The sequence below is a fragment of the Mus musculus genome, chromosome 18 (genome assembly GCF_000001635.26).
Source record: "Mus musculus strain C57BL/6J chromosome 18, GRCm38.p6 C57BL/6J".
NCBI classification, from domain to species: Eukaryota; Metazoa; Chordata; class Mammalia; order Rodentia; family Muridae; genus Mus; species Mus musculus.
In genome coordinates, this window is record NC_000084.6 from 64,544,021 (window position 1) to 64,556,228 (window position 12,208).

At 41.8% G+C, this 12,208-nt stretch overlaps 1 protein-coding gene across 2 annotated transcripts in view; it reads right to left on the reverse strand.

The window, feature by feature from the left end:
- Nucleotides 1-12,208, reverse strand: part of Atp8b1 (ATPase, class I, type 8B, member 1) — a 132,294-nt gene that overhangs the window by 15,042 nt on the left and 105,044 nt on the right. For both annotated transcript variants that reach the window (NM_001001488.3, XM_006526105.4), the window contains exons 17-22: nucleotides 11,094-11,206; nucleotides 8,994-9,158; nucleotides 7,820-7,931; nucleotides 6,351-6,426; nucleotides 1,971-2,103; nucleotides 1,097-1,385 (exon numbers count right to left, since the gene is read on the reverse strand). In NM_001001488.3, the coding sequence (NP_001001488.2) occupies nucleotides 1,097-1,385; nucleotides 1,971-2,103; nucleotides 6,351-6,426; nucleotides 7,820-7,931; nucleotides 8,994-9,158; nucleotides 11,094-11,206 (888 nt within the window). The remainder of the gene's footprint in view (nucleotides 1-1,096; nucleotides 1,386-1,970; nucleotides 2,104-6,350; nucleotides 6,427-7,819; nucleotides 7,932-8,993; nucleotides 9,159-11,093; nucleotides 11,207-12,208) is intronic.

The window sequence follows — 12,208 nt, forward strand, 5'->3', positions numbered from 1 at the left end:
ACTCAGGTCATGGGTGCTCTCATAACACAAAGAGAATTTTGAGTCTGTAGCTCAAAATCTAAAACTCTCCAAGGTGTGAAAAGACCTGAGCAGGGCCCAAAGAGTAGAACCCATGCAATTTTTTTTCCAAAACGGAATATTGTCAAGATCTGAAACACTTTGGCCCAAGTATTTTGGCTAGGAGATAATCTGCCTGTGTTACCTACAGTATATGGGCAGAAAAAAAGAACCAGGATTGGACACACAGGTGAGGACCAGAGGTTTGGTGTAACCATGTCTCTATGTGACAGTTATTCCATGGTGAGTACCTAGATCCTCTAACTGGAGAAAAGACCATGGGCTGTCTGCTAGGGAGTCAAGACCATGAGTTTGTGGGAGAATGTTTTCTGCAGGGCTTAGGTAAGAAAGAATAATATTCTCAAAATAAATACTAAAGAGAGAGAGAGAGAAAGAGAGAGAGAGAGAGAGAGAGATAACAGTCCATGCTGAGTGCAGCAGAACTCTCTTGCAGAATGTATTACATATCAAGGGTTTTTATTGCATTAAGAAAAAAATAATTTTATTTGCAGAGCACCTAATTTTTTAACCAGGATAGAAGCAACAGTTAAAAATATTAAGCTCGGAGACTGGAGAGATGGCTCAGTGGTTAAGAGCACTGGCGACTCTTCCAGAGGTCCTGAGTTCCAATTCCCAGCAACCACATGATGGCTTACAACCGTCTGTAATGGGATTCGATGTTCTCTTTTGGTGTGTTTGAAGACCGTGACAGTGTACTCATATACATTAAATAAATTAATAAAGCTTTTTGTTAAGCCCTTAAAAATGAACTATCCTCAGAAAACCCCGCCATACTGTACAGAAAAGAAACAATGGTTCCCAGCTACAGCTCATCTACTGGATGTTCGGTGAATCCCACTCCCGCTGAGCATACTGCCGGCTTCCAGAGGGTAGGTCAAGGCAGGGAAAGCTGCCTTCAGTGATACCGGCCTATGATGCCTCAGTCCTGGCAACTGCAGAGACTTCTCCCTCACTCCCCCATGCTCCTCCCCCTTGTGTTCAGCAAGCTGGTGTCACAAGCCACCTTCGTACAACTCACTTTTGATCATGTTGACATCATTGGCCCCGTCTCCGATGGCCAGGGTGATGGCTTTCTTGTACCTCTTCACCAGGTCCACCACCATGGCCTTCTGCTTGGGCGTGACGCGGCAGCAGATGACGGCGCTGCACTCGCAGGCCAGGTCCACGAAGTTCTTTTGCCGCTGCTCTTTCTTCTCTTCCAGCCGTCTCCGGCTCTGGCTCCGCATCCGCCTCTCCTCCTCTGTCCTTGGGAACTTCAGCTTCAGGATCTTACTTCTCTTGGTCTTCTTCTCTAGAAGGATTTCATTCTGTGACAGCAGAGGGAGAAAGCACCACCAATCACTTTAGTTTTTACACCACGAGTACCACTCCCAAGATTTGAGTCCTGGGAAGGAAAGGTCATGGGTTATTTATTGTGCTAATAAAAAGCATACAATAAAATTATAGAAAATATGCATGTCTTTCAAGTGAAAAGTGGAAATTACCCATATGTGGAATTCCCTGGATAACCAATCTCACCATTTTGCTCCAGTCTCTTAGATAACCTCTAACATTAAAACTCAAAGTTAGGAAAGTCACACTTATTGTGACAGGCTAAGAGATGAGATTGACAGGCAATTAATATGCAAAGCCATCAAGAATGACCCCAATGAGGGCTAAAGAGATGGCTCAGTGGTTAAGAGCGCCGACTGCTCTTCCGAAGGTCCGGAGTTCAAATCCCAGCAACCAATTGGTGGCTCACAACCATCCGCTGTGAGATCTGGTGCCCTCTGTGCACAGCCACAGTGTACTTACATATAATAAATAAATAAAGACATTAAAAGAAAAAGAAATAAAGAATGGCCCCAGTGAACTTTCTTGAGTGACAGGCAAGACTCACTACTGATACACACCAGCCAGGAGCCAGTGATGATTAAGGCACGGTTTTCTCCAGGTGGAAAAAAGGGTTCATACACAGGAGGTGCAAATTTCGCAGAGACTCCACCTCTGTTTCTCTGATTCTCCATCCTGGTGTGAAGAAGAGAGCTAGGGGAAAATAAATTGAAGAATTTGAAACAGGTGATTATAAAGTCTCATATATATTATGTGTGTGTATATATACACATACATATATATATGTGTGTGTGTATATATACACAAATATATAATTTATGTTATTATCTATAATATATTGCATATTAGAAATTAAATTTATATATATATATAATATACATTATATATAAATATACTATATATATATATATATAAAGACTAGGGCCAGGAATGGTAGTATATAATTTTAGTCCTAGCATTTGGATCTTATACACACATAGATACACATGTATCCTTGATAGGCCTACAACTCACTATGTAGACCAACTAGCCTTGAATTCACAATCCCCCTGCCTCTGCCTATCAAGTGCTAGGATTAACAGTATGCACTGCCATGCCTGGCCTTAGACTTTAATTTTAAGCTCACTTAAAATAATCATGCTACAAAGTACCCAGCCTGTCATTTATCACATTGTTGAGTGCAGTTCATAGGGATGAGCCCATTCACACACTGAGTAGCCAGTCCGTCTTGGAAAGCTCGCTTGTTTTGTGACTGGGTCACCTCACTGATGTCTTCAAGTTCATCAGAGCTATGAAACAATCTGTCAAACTTTCTTTCCCTTTGAGGGGTAAGCAATACTCCATTGTATGGATATGTTGATTTTTGCTTATCCAACTCATACTTTAGTAGATGTCTGGGTTGCTTCTGTCTCTTGGCCTCTGTGAACAGAGCTATATAAATGTGGCTGTGCATATATATATATTTTTAATATCCTGCTTTCAACTATTCCGAGTAGGTACCCAGGACAGGACAATATGAAAATTCTATTTTTTAATGCTCTTGACGAAGACCCACACTGTGGCCACATGCCTTTACCCTACCAACACACGCCAGTGTTCTGCTCCTTCCATGCCTCACCAGAACTTAGCAACCACACATGTTTTATTCTTTTCTGGGCATCCAGAAATAAGTCAGATTCTCTGATTTTTAGTTGCATGTTCCTAACAGTTTGTGATGCTGCGTACTTCTGTACACCCCTTAGCCATGGTACCGCCACTGTGGGGAAATGTCTAAGTGCTCAGTCCTCCAGCACAGGACATCTTGGAATTTTACCACGTGTCAAAGGTCCAAATAGTAGCCGGGTGTGGTGACAAAAAAAAAAAAAATCCAAATAAAGATGCAGGAAACAATGTATGAGAAAGGAAGCAGTCTTGATGTGAATTTTACCATGCTATTTTACGACATAAAAAAGGCTTTCCCCACATACTTAAAATCATATCTGCTCTCCAAAAATCTCAGTGATGATAAATTAATTCATTAACTAATTTTTTATTTATATATTTTTGGTCTTTTGAGACAGGGTTTCTCTGTATAGCCTTGGCTGTCCTGGAACTTACTCTGTAGACCAGGCTGGCCTCCATCTCACAGAGACCTTCCTGCCTCTGCTAGCCAAGTGCCAGGATTAAAGGTGTGCGCCACCACCATCTGGCACTGGTGCTTTATTTTTTAAAAAGATTTATGTTTAATTTCAGTTATTTACAGTTGTGTGTTTATGTGACTCTATGTTATGTATATGCTGCCAAACATTGCTGCTGGGAGCTGAACTTAGGTCTTCTGTAAGAGCATTATGCACCCTTAACTGCTGAGCCACCTCTCCAGCCTTCTTATTGCTTTAAATCATTATAATTTATCAATATAAATTATCAGAACACTTTCGTATGATGGGGAGGTGAGCCGTGGAACTTTAGAGTGGAAGAGACTAATCTCCTTATCTCACAAATCAGGAAATGAAGGCAGAAAGAAAGGATGTGATTTTACTTGCAGGGAGTCCACTGGAAATCTGGTAAAAGGATTCAGGTCTCCCCACTAAGCCACTAAGCCTGAGGCTTTCCCCATCCAACACACACCACCACTATTCTTCATCTTCACAGGCAGGTTTCCCAGCCTGGGCGCTATTGGTATCTTGAGCCAGATAATTCTCCTTCCTATAAGGTCACCTGCTATAGAATATGTCCTTTCTATAAGGCTTAGCATAGTCTTAGCTTCTGCCTACTAGAACTAGGTTAGGACCTTCTTCCCCTGCTACACCCACCAAAGATGTCTATAGACACTGCCAATGATGCTCAAAAGGTAAAAGATCTATCAAATTAGAACCAAGGCCACTGAGATGGCACAGTGAGCAAAGGGTCTGCTATACAAGCCTGAGTTTGTTCTCCTAGAGCCCACGTAAGCCATGTAAAGGTGAAAGAAGAAAACTGACTTTACAAAGTTGTCCTCTGAACTCCACACGTGTGACATGACATGTGCAGGCACGATGATGATGATGACGACGACGATAATAATAATTACTAACTTCATCCTACATCAATCTAATTCTCATTTTCAAGTTCAAAATGACTGAGTACAATGAAATTATTAAAAGACTGGAGCAGACCTGTTCAACATGGCGCTGCCTGTTCAAACTATTTGATGGAAACCGAGACTTCAAAGAATCACCAAGAAAGATGGCTCGCCTCTCTATAACCGGAAAGTCAGCTGAGAGAATGACCCTAAGATTTGATGTCTGTATAAACTTGCCACTTAGTCTGGCTTAGGCCCAATCTGACCTTTTCAATAGAGAGATGGAAAAATTATTAAGCATCTTGTGTATAAAAAGTAAATAAAGCCATGTGGGATTAACCAAGTTGCTTGCAGTCAAAAACCACTTTAGTTAATGTGGTTATTGGTATTTACAAAAAAAAAAAAAAGTGCAAGTTCAAAATGGCCTGGTTTCTGTGCTTCTGTGCAAACAGAAGGGATTTAGATCATAAGGCTGCTAGCTCTGTCTACCTTCGCAAACTGCCTGACACTGGAAGGACTTACAGAGCTGACTGCATTAGAAAGGCTCACCATTGCATCCTGGGTTAGAACACACAGCAGATGTGTATTCACAGCTTAATTCTACTTTGTGCCATTAGACAAGACTGTGATTTTTGCGGGCGTGGTGGCGCACGCCTTTAATCCCAGCACTTGGGAGGCAGAGGCAGGTGGATTTCTGAGTTCGAGGCCAGCCTGGTCTATGGAGTGAGTTCCAGGACAGCCAGGGCTATACAGAGAAACCCTGTCTCAAAAAACAAACAAGCAAGCAAGCAAGCAAGCAAGCAAGCAAGCAAGCAAGCAAGCAAGCAAGCAAGCAAACAAACAAACAAAAAAAGACTGTGATTTTTTTTTCTAAAGCTTGAGAAATAAATGGAATGATTAAGCCAACAGTAATTGCATTGCAGGAACGCTTACAGCCCATAACAGGACTGTGCCTTTACGTTACACATTTCCAGGTCTGATGCAACTGATTAGAAACTAAGGAATGTCTCAGCACAAGCCAGGGCTTGTCATGCTCCCTTAGAGACTACCACCAGTAAATGACCTACCTACCTACCTACCTACCTACCTACCTACCTACCTATATGATATATATAGCTCACTGAGACTTTCATTCCAGAATTTTTTTTTTTGCCTCTATGTTTTGTTTTAAAAGATGAAGTCCCTAGAAAAGGGACATAAACATAATTCATATTAATTTGGTAGCAATGGGACCGAGAAGATAGGTCCATGAGTGGTTACGGCCATCATGGCATGAAGACTTGAGTTTGGATGCCCAGCCCCTGTGCAGAAAGCTAGAGATGGCTGCGGGCACCTGCATTTCCAGTTATGATTTACTTTGTCCCAGCAGACAAAGAATAGCCGGGCGTGGTGGTGCACGCTTTTAATCCCAGCACTCGGGAGGCAGAGGCAGAGGCAGAGGCAGAGGCAGGTGGATTTCTGAGTTCGAGGCCAGCCTGGTCTGCAGAGTGAGTTCCAGGGTTCCAGGACAGCCAAGGCTATACAAAGAAACCCTGAATCAAAAAAACCAAAAAAAAAAAAAAAAAAGGAAAAGAGTTCCTTAAAGCTTCCGCCTCCCCCTGACTGAAACTTGTTCACAGGAATACCCTTTTCATTTTAATGTGAGAAAGAGACAGTCTAGCTCCAATTTCTGTGTGTTCTCTGCCTTCCACACTTAATATTGACTGTATTAAGAAACATCATACAAATGAACAAACGGCCCTCCACCCCAGCTAAGATATCCTCTCGTACCAGAGGCCTAAAGTTGGTACTTAATTTGCATCCACCTACAGCAGGGCATCCTACATTATGTCCTCCCAAACCAGGAACTTAGGTTACATATATTACATATATTATATATCCTTCCACAGGGGATACTTACTTTATGTCCTCTCCGTAGCAGATAGTAGTGTCTTCCGTCAAGAGTTCACAGGCAAAACCTATGTTTTCTGCAGTTTCTACAACAGAGCAAAATTAAGTTAACTGTTATTTCTGCTTATCTAAGCCATGTTAAGTGTCCCTTATCTGAAAAGCTTGGGTCCATAAGTGTTTGCGATTTTGTTCTTTGGAGTATGTGTGAGTGTATGTGCACAGTTGATACACACACACACACACACACTATCTAGAGGATGGAATGCAAGTCTAAACAGGAAGTCACTTGTATTCCAGACAAACCTTACACACACAGTCTATACATAAAATATAAATCACTTATACAACTTCATACAGATCACATGCATTTGACCTTGGCTTATGTAGCATGAAGACAGGTGGTATCATGTCAGGGCTAAAAGAGTTTCAGATTTTAAGCATTTTGAGGGACTTCCTGATAATATTTTCTACTCTTGATCATAGCCACATTTAACCAAGTATGCTTTTTTTCTGTAGCTATGCATAAAACCCACAATGAAGAATTTTTTTTTCTCTGTAATGAAATGAGTCAGAGTCAAAGTTTACTTTGAGACACTCTTAATAATTAAATGCACTAGCCAGGCGGTGGTGGTGCACGCCTTTAATCCTAGCACTTGGGAGGCAGAAGTAGGTGGATTTCTGAGTTCGAGGCCAGCCTGGTCTACAGAGTGAGTTCCAGGACAGCCAGGGCTATACAGAGAAACCCTGTCTCAAAAAGCAAAAAACACCCCCCCGCCCCCGCAAATTAAATGCACTATGCCATCAAGCCCAGAAGTTGCTTATATAATCAGTTAATGTCCATTAAAATACTAAACATTCCTATCCAGTGGCTTAACCACAGAGTTAAGGGTTGGAGCAAGAATGGCTGTTTCCATGAACCCTCACATAGGGCTGCTGCTCAGGAGCCCCTCCCCTTCTTTGCATTAACATCCACAAGGTATTTGCCCCAGGGCAGGGCTATGCTTCTCTCTGGAGAGTATTGGAACAAGAGAAAGCAGCAGTCTCCGGAGGAAGGACTGGAGGAAAAGGAATCAGTGTTGAACAATGACTCGGTTAACTTTTAAGTTTAAATGCGAAACGATTTCCTAGCACAAAAAAAATGTTTGCTATAATTTTCAAGACCTGAAATAGGCAGGGAAACCAAAGCTGCTGTAGCAACATTTTGTATTGTTCTAGTCTGTGTTCAACAGATGGCAGAGTGCTAGAGAGACCGGAGGGACAGGGACGTGGCCTTTCCAGAAGAAGAGGAGCTCACCTCTGGCTGGAGAGAGAGAAGGATTTGACCAGGGTGGACTGGACTAGGAGGAGGGTTTTTAAGAGGAGGAGCCCCTCCATTCCCATGGGGAGGGAAGTCTATAAAGATCATGTTAGACAAAGGAAAGGAAATAGCAGCTATAAATACTGTGACTTAACAGATGTGTCCCCCAAATGATATATTACCCTTTTTGTCTCCGGTGAGTACCCAGATCTTAATGTCAGCTTTTGCAAGTTTTGAAATGGTTTCTGGGACTCCATCCTGTAGCTTGTCTTCAATAGCAGTAGCTCCCAAGAGCTGGAATAGACAAAATTAGCATATAAAAAGTATCTTTAAATGCAATTTGCCAACGTCTAAGAAGGGGAGCTAATGACATAGATGCTAGGATGGCAATGGCTGGCACTGTCATCAAAAGCTGGGACACAGCTCAAACCAAAGCACCCAAAAATGTGCTTCTTAAACAATTTAATTACTGAGGCAGAAAGGGCAAGTATAGATACAGGGTGTGTGAGGCCTCACCCTGAAAATCTAGCACTACAGAGGCAGAGCTAGAGGCTCACCCTCAAATTAGAGGCTAACCTGGGCTATATGGTGAGTTCCCCAAATAAAAAAAAGTACAAGCACAAAAAGATGTTAAAGATCCACTTTCATTGTGTTTCGGAGCTGTAGAAATGTAAGCCCATTTCTCAAGCTAAAGGTGGTATTACACTTTTGTATATAAATTCAAGAAAGCAGGTGGCAGGGGCAGGGAGGGGGTGCTGGCTCAGTAGTTAGGAGCACAGGCTGCTCTTCCAAAGGTCCTGAGTTCAATTCCCAGCAACCACATAGTGGCTCACAACCATCTGTGGTGGGATCTGATGCCCAATTCTGTCATGCAGGCATATATGCAAATAGAGAACTTAGATACATAAATAAATCTTTAAAAATTTTAAGAAAACCATGTATGACTTTCTTAACATTTTTTTTTTTGCTTTAAACTTTCCCATTATTTAAACTGATTTAGTAATTCTCTCAATAAAATTACTAAATGCTAGTTTGTTGTCATTTAAGTATCAAATGAAATTTTTTACTGCTATAAGTTCAAGGCCAGTCTGAACCACAAAGTGAGTGCGAGGCCAGCCAAGGCAGTTTAGGAAGGAGCCTGCCTTTAAAAAAAAAAAAATTAAAAATGTGTTTTCTGTTTTATTATATCAACTTTTATTTTATCTGCGGAACAAGAAACATTCAAATGATGTAGCTGCTTGAACCAGCTGTGTACATCAGAGAATTCCCTCTAAACCGTGACATCAGAGATGCAATGAATCGAAAATGCAAACTTGTTCAGAATGTCAGGGAGAGAGTTAGTAGGGCTGAACTCACAATCAAGTCTTTCTCAATCTCCTCGTACACTTTATCCAACGCTTCGTCTCGGTTGCTTGAGGCCACGCTGGCGGCCATAAACTTATTATTCCATTCTGTAAATTCTTTTTCTTCAATTTCCTTGTAGCACAGGCACAGGGTCCTGAGAGTCTCACTTGCAAAGATCTGTTTTATTTAAAAGACAAAGTCCGCCCATGCAAAGGATAGTTACTCTCCAAAAAAAATCATTTTAAAAACTACATTTATAGTGTGTGTGTATATATATGCACGCGCGCATGTGTGTATACACATGAGCACACACATTCATACATGCCTGTCATGGCACATATGTGGGTCTCATCAGTCTTGGAAAAAAAGTGCCTTTTTCTGTTGAGCCATCCCATAGAGTCACAAGAACCTTTCTTGATCTATTCGTATGTAGATTGAGTGTGAAACCTTACTTTAAAGTAGCATACTGAGAGAATTTAAAAAGAGCACATTGGCTATGAAGTCTTGTCAGTTTTGCTTCTCTAAGGATTCCAGGGGTCCTACACGTTCTATTTCTAGCACCTAAATTAGATGAAGCAAACAAACAAACTTCTGTCTTTCTTTTAAATCAAGTCACAAGAATAAATAAACCCCATTGCTGTTAATGACAAAGACAATAATGAAGAGTGCAATCATGGTGTACACAGAGACATGGCAAATCCAGGACTCCTGCCCTCAAACTGTGTCTCAAGTCCAATCAACTACGAACTCTCAACCAAACACGGATACCAAATCAACTTTAAAACTGACAAGCGACTGTCAAACTAGATCAAACATTAAGGAAAAGCTTTTGTGGAAAGTTGTCCTGTGGTGAACAGGTTCACACAGTTTTCTATCTGAACTGCTAAGGTCTTCATTTTGCAGTTCCGTCTTCTGTAGCTGAAGCAGTAGGGCTGAGACAACCACAGGTTGACTTCCAAGGAGTCTTTGGATGGATCGTCAGTGTGCTGGCCTCACTGAGGCTGCCCTTGTTCTCATGAGAACTCATTCACTGTATGTATCGGTGCATACCCTGAAAGTGTGACCTCACTCAGTAAATAACGCTTACCAGGTTTCTCTGCTAGGACTTTGGCTGACCCCTAAAGCTCAATGGATTCTTTTTTATTTTTTTTAATATTTTTTATTTTCTGTATATGAGTACACTGAAGCTGTCTTCAGACACACCAGAAGAGGGCATCAGACTCCATAACAGATTATTGTGAGCCACCATGTGGTTGCTGGGAATTGAACTGAGGACCTCTGGAAGAACAGTCAGTGCTCCTAACCACTGAGCCATATTGCCAGCCCCTAAATGGATTCTTAAAGGACAGAAACAACCTTTTCTTAGGAGCCTCTTTACTTCAGGAACCTAGGCAGTGGGCTTTCTCTGGCAGCGTCATGTCACAGAAGAGAGTTTTCCTTCAGTCTTCATATGGAGATTGATAATTCACTTCATATAATAAGTATCTGCCCCAAAGGCACAAAGTTGGGGGAAAAAAAGGCAGAAAAGGAACATAGTCCTGACAATACCCTGAGGACCTCACCACCATAGTATAAACTTAATGTATTGGTGGGATGCTCCCAAAGTGCAAGTCTCAGATACATTCTAGCAGCTCTATAGGGAGTTAGCATGTAGCCCCCCAAGACAAAGCTTTGCAGCAGTGGAGTATATAAGTCATAGCAAAGGTATCAGAACTCAGTGATCTAATATTTTGTTTGTTTCACTATCCTGCCCTATAGAAATGCTTTCTTTCCTTCCCTCTATACCTAGAATTTGCTAAAACTCTTGGCGACCACAGAGATAACAAAGTCTACAGTTCAGGGCAATTGTTCTTTGCTTAAAGTCCCTGGAAGAGCAATCAAGTCCTGCAGACTCAGATGCTAAGAAAGGGCATCACCATCATTTTCTGGGACCTTGGCAGCAAGAGCAAAACTACCACCCGTCATGTTTCTACTTTGGTGTTGCCAGCCCCACGACACCAAAATGAATGGAGGGTTCACTAACTGTGAGCATAGTTTTTGTGTGGCTGAGGAGACAGTCCCAGAAGGCAAGAGGGGGACTCTCCAAGCAGAAACAGTGAAGGTGAGACTCACATCCAGGGCATCCTGTGTTTCTTGCTTCGTAGGATTCATCCGATGGAGCCGTTCATAAATCACGGTGTCAGCACCTTTACAGTACAGCCGGATACTACCTTCTGGGGTCCTCACTGGTGGCAAGGGAAGGAGAGGCAGTAACAAAGTTAGGTTTGGTTCCTTATTTAAAACAAACAAACAAACCACATTTGTCACATGAAGTGCTGCTCTCAACAAACTTGGCAAGCTGCCACCTTTATTGAATGGAGCAGTGAGACAGATATGAAAATATTCAGTCTGGGTCAGTTCAGTTTTCTGAATCCTTTTAACAAGTAATTACGGGCTCCGTAATATGTGCAGTGATTTGTGGAAACTAATGTCTTCCATAGAATTTTCTTTGTCCACACAAACCAATAGGACTCTTTCTTACTGTCTTTGAGCGCATACCATTTGTTGCCTTTAACAAGGCTCCTGTGACCATTTCCTTAGAGTGTTCGGTCTGTACAACAATATAATCATAGAATACGCCCCACTGCTAACTAGATTTTCGGTCCTCTGAAGTAGGTTCCAGCCATGATCACCAGTCTATGATCAGTTGGACACCCAGAAATCACTGAATAAAATGTAACTCTACTCATTAAAAATTCGGCACCACAGTGGGAAAGTTCACGGACACATTTTTACAACCAAGCAACAGTAACATCACCCTCCACAAGATGTCTTTGGAGGGGGACACCTTGAGAAGGGCAGAGTATCAGTAAGTAATCTTTATGCCAACAACGTGTGACCAGGTTTATAAGCATCAAGGGACAGTAGACAAACCCCAAATAAGGGCTATTCTACAATAAACCTGGCCCTGCTTTTGGGAAATGCCAATATATGAAAGATTCAAAAAGGACAAAGAACTGGTCTATTCAGAATCATGATTATCTAAAACACTAATTGATCTCTAAACCCAAACCCCAAACAAATGGAAGGAGCGAGATAGGGACAAAGAAGAGGGGATACCAGAACACCATTTTGGAGGGTTCCTGGTAAGATCTGAAAACGCCTGTAGGCTAGCTCTATAGAGTGCGGGGGATAACGCTGTATCAATGCAAGTTTCTGATTCTGACCACTCATATACTTCTACAGTT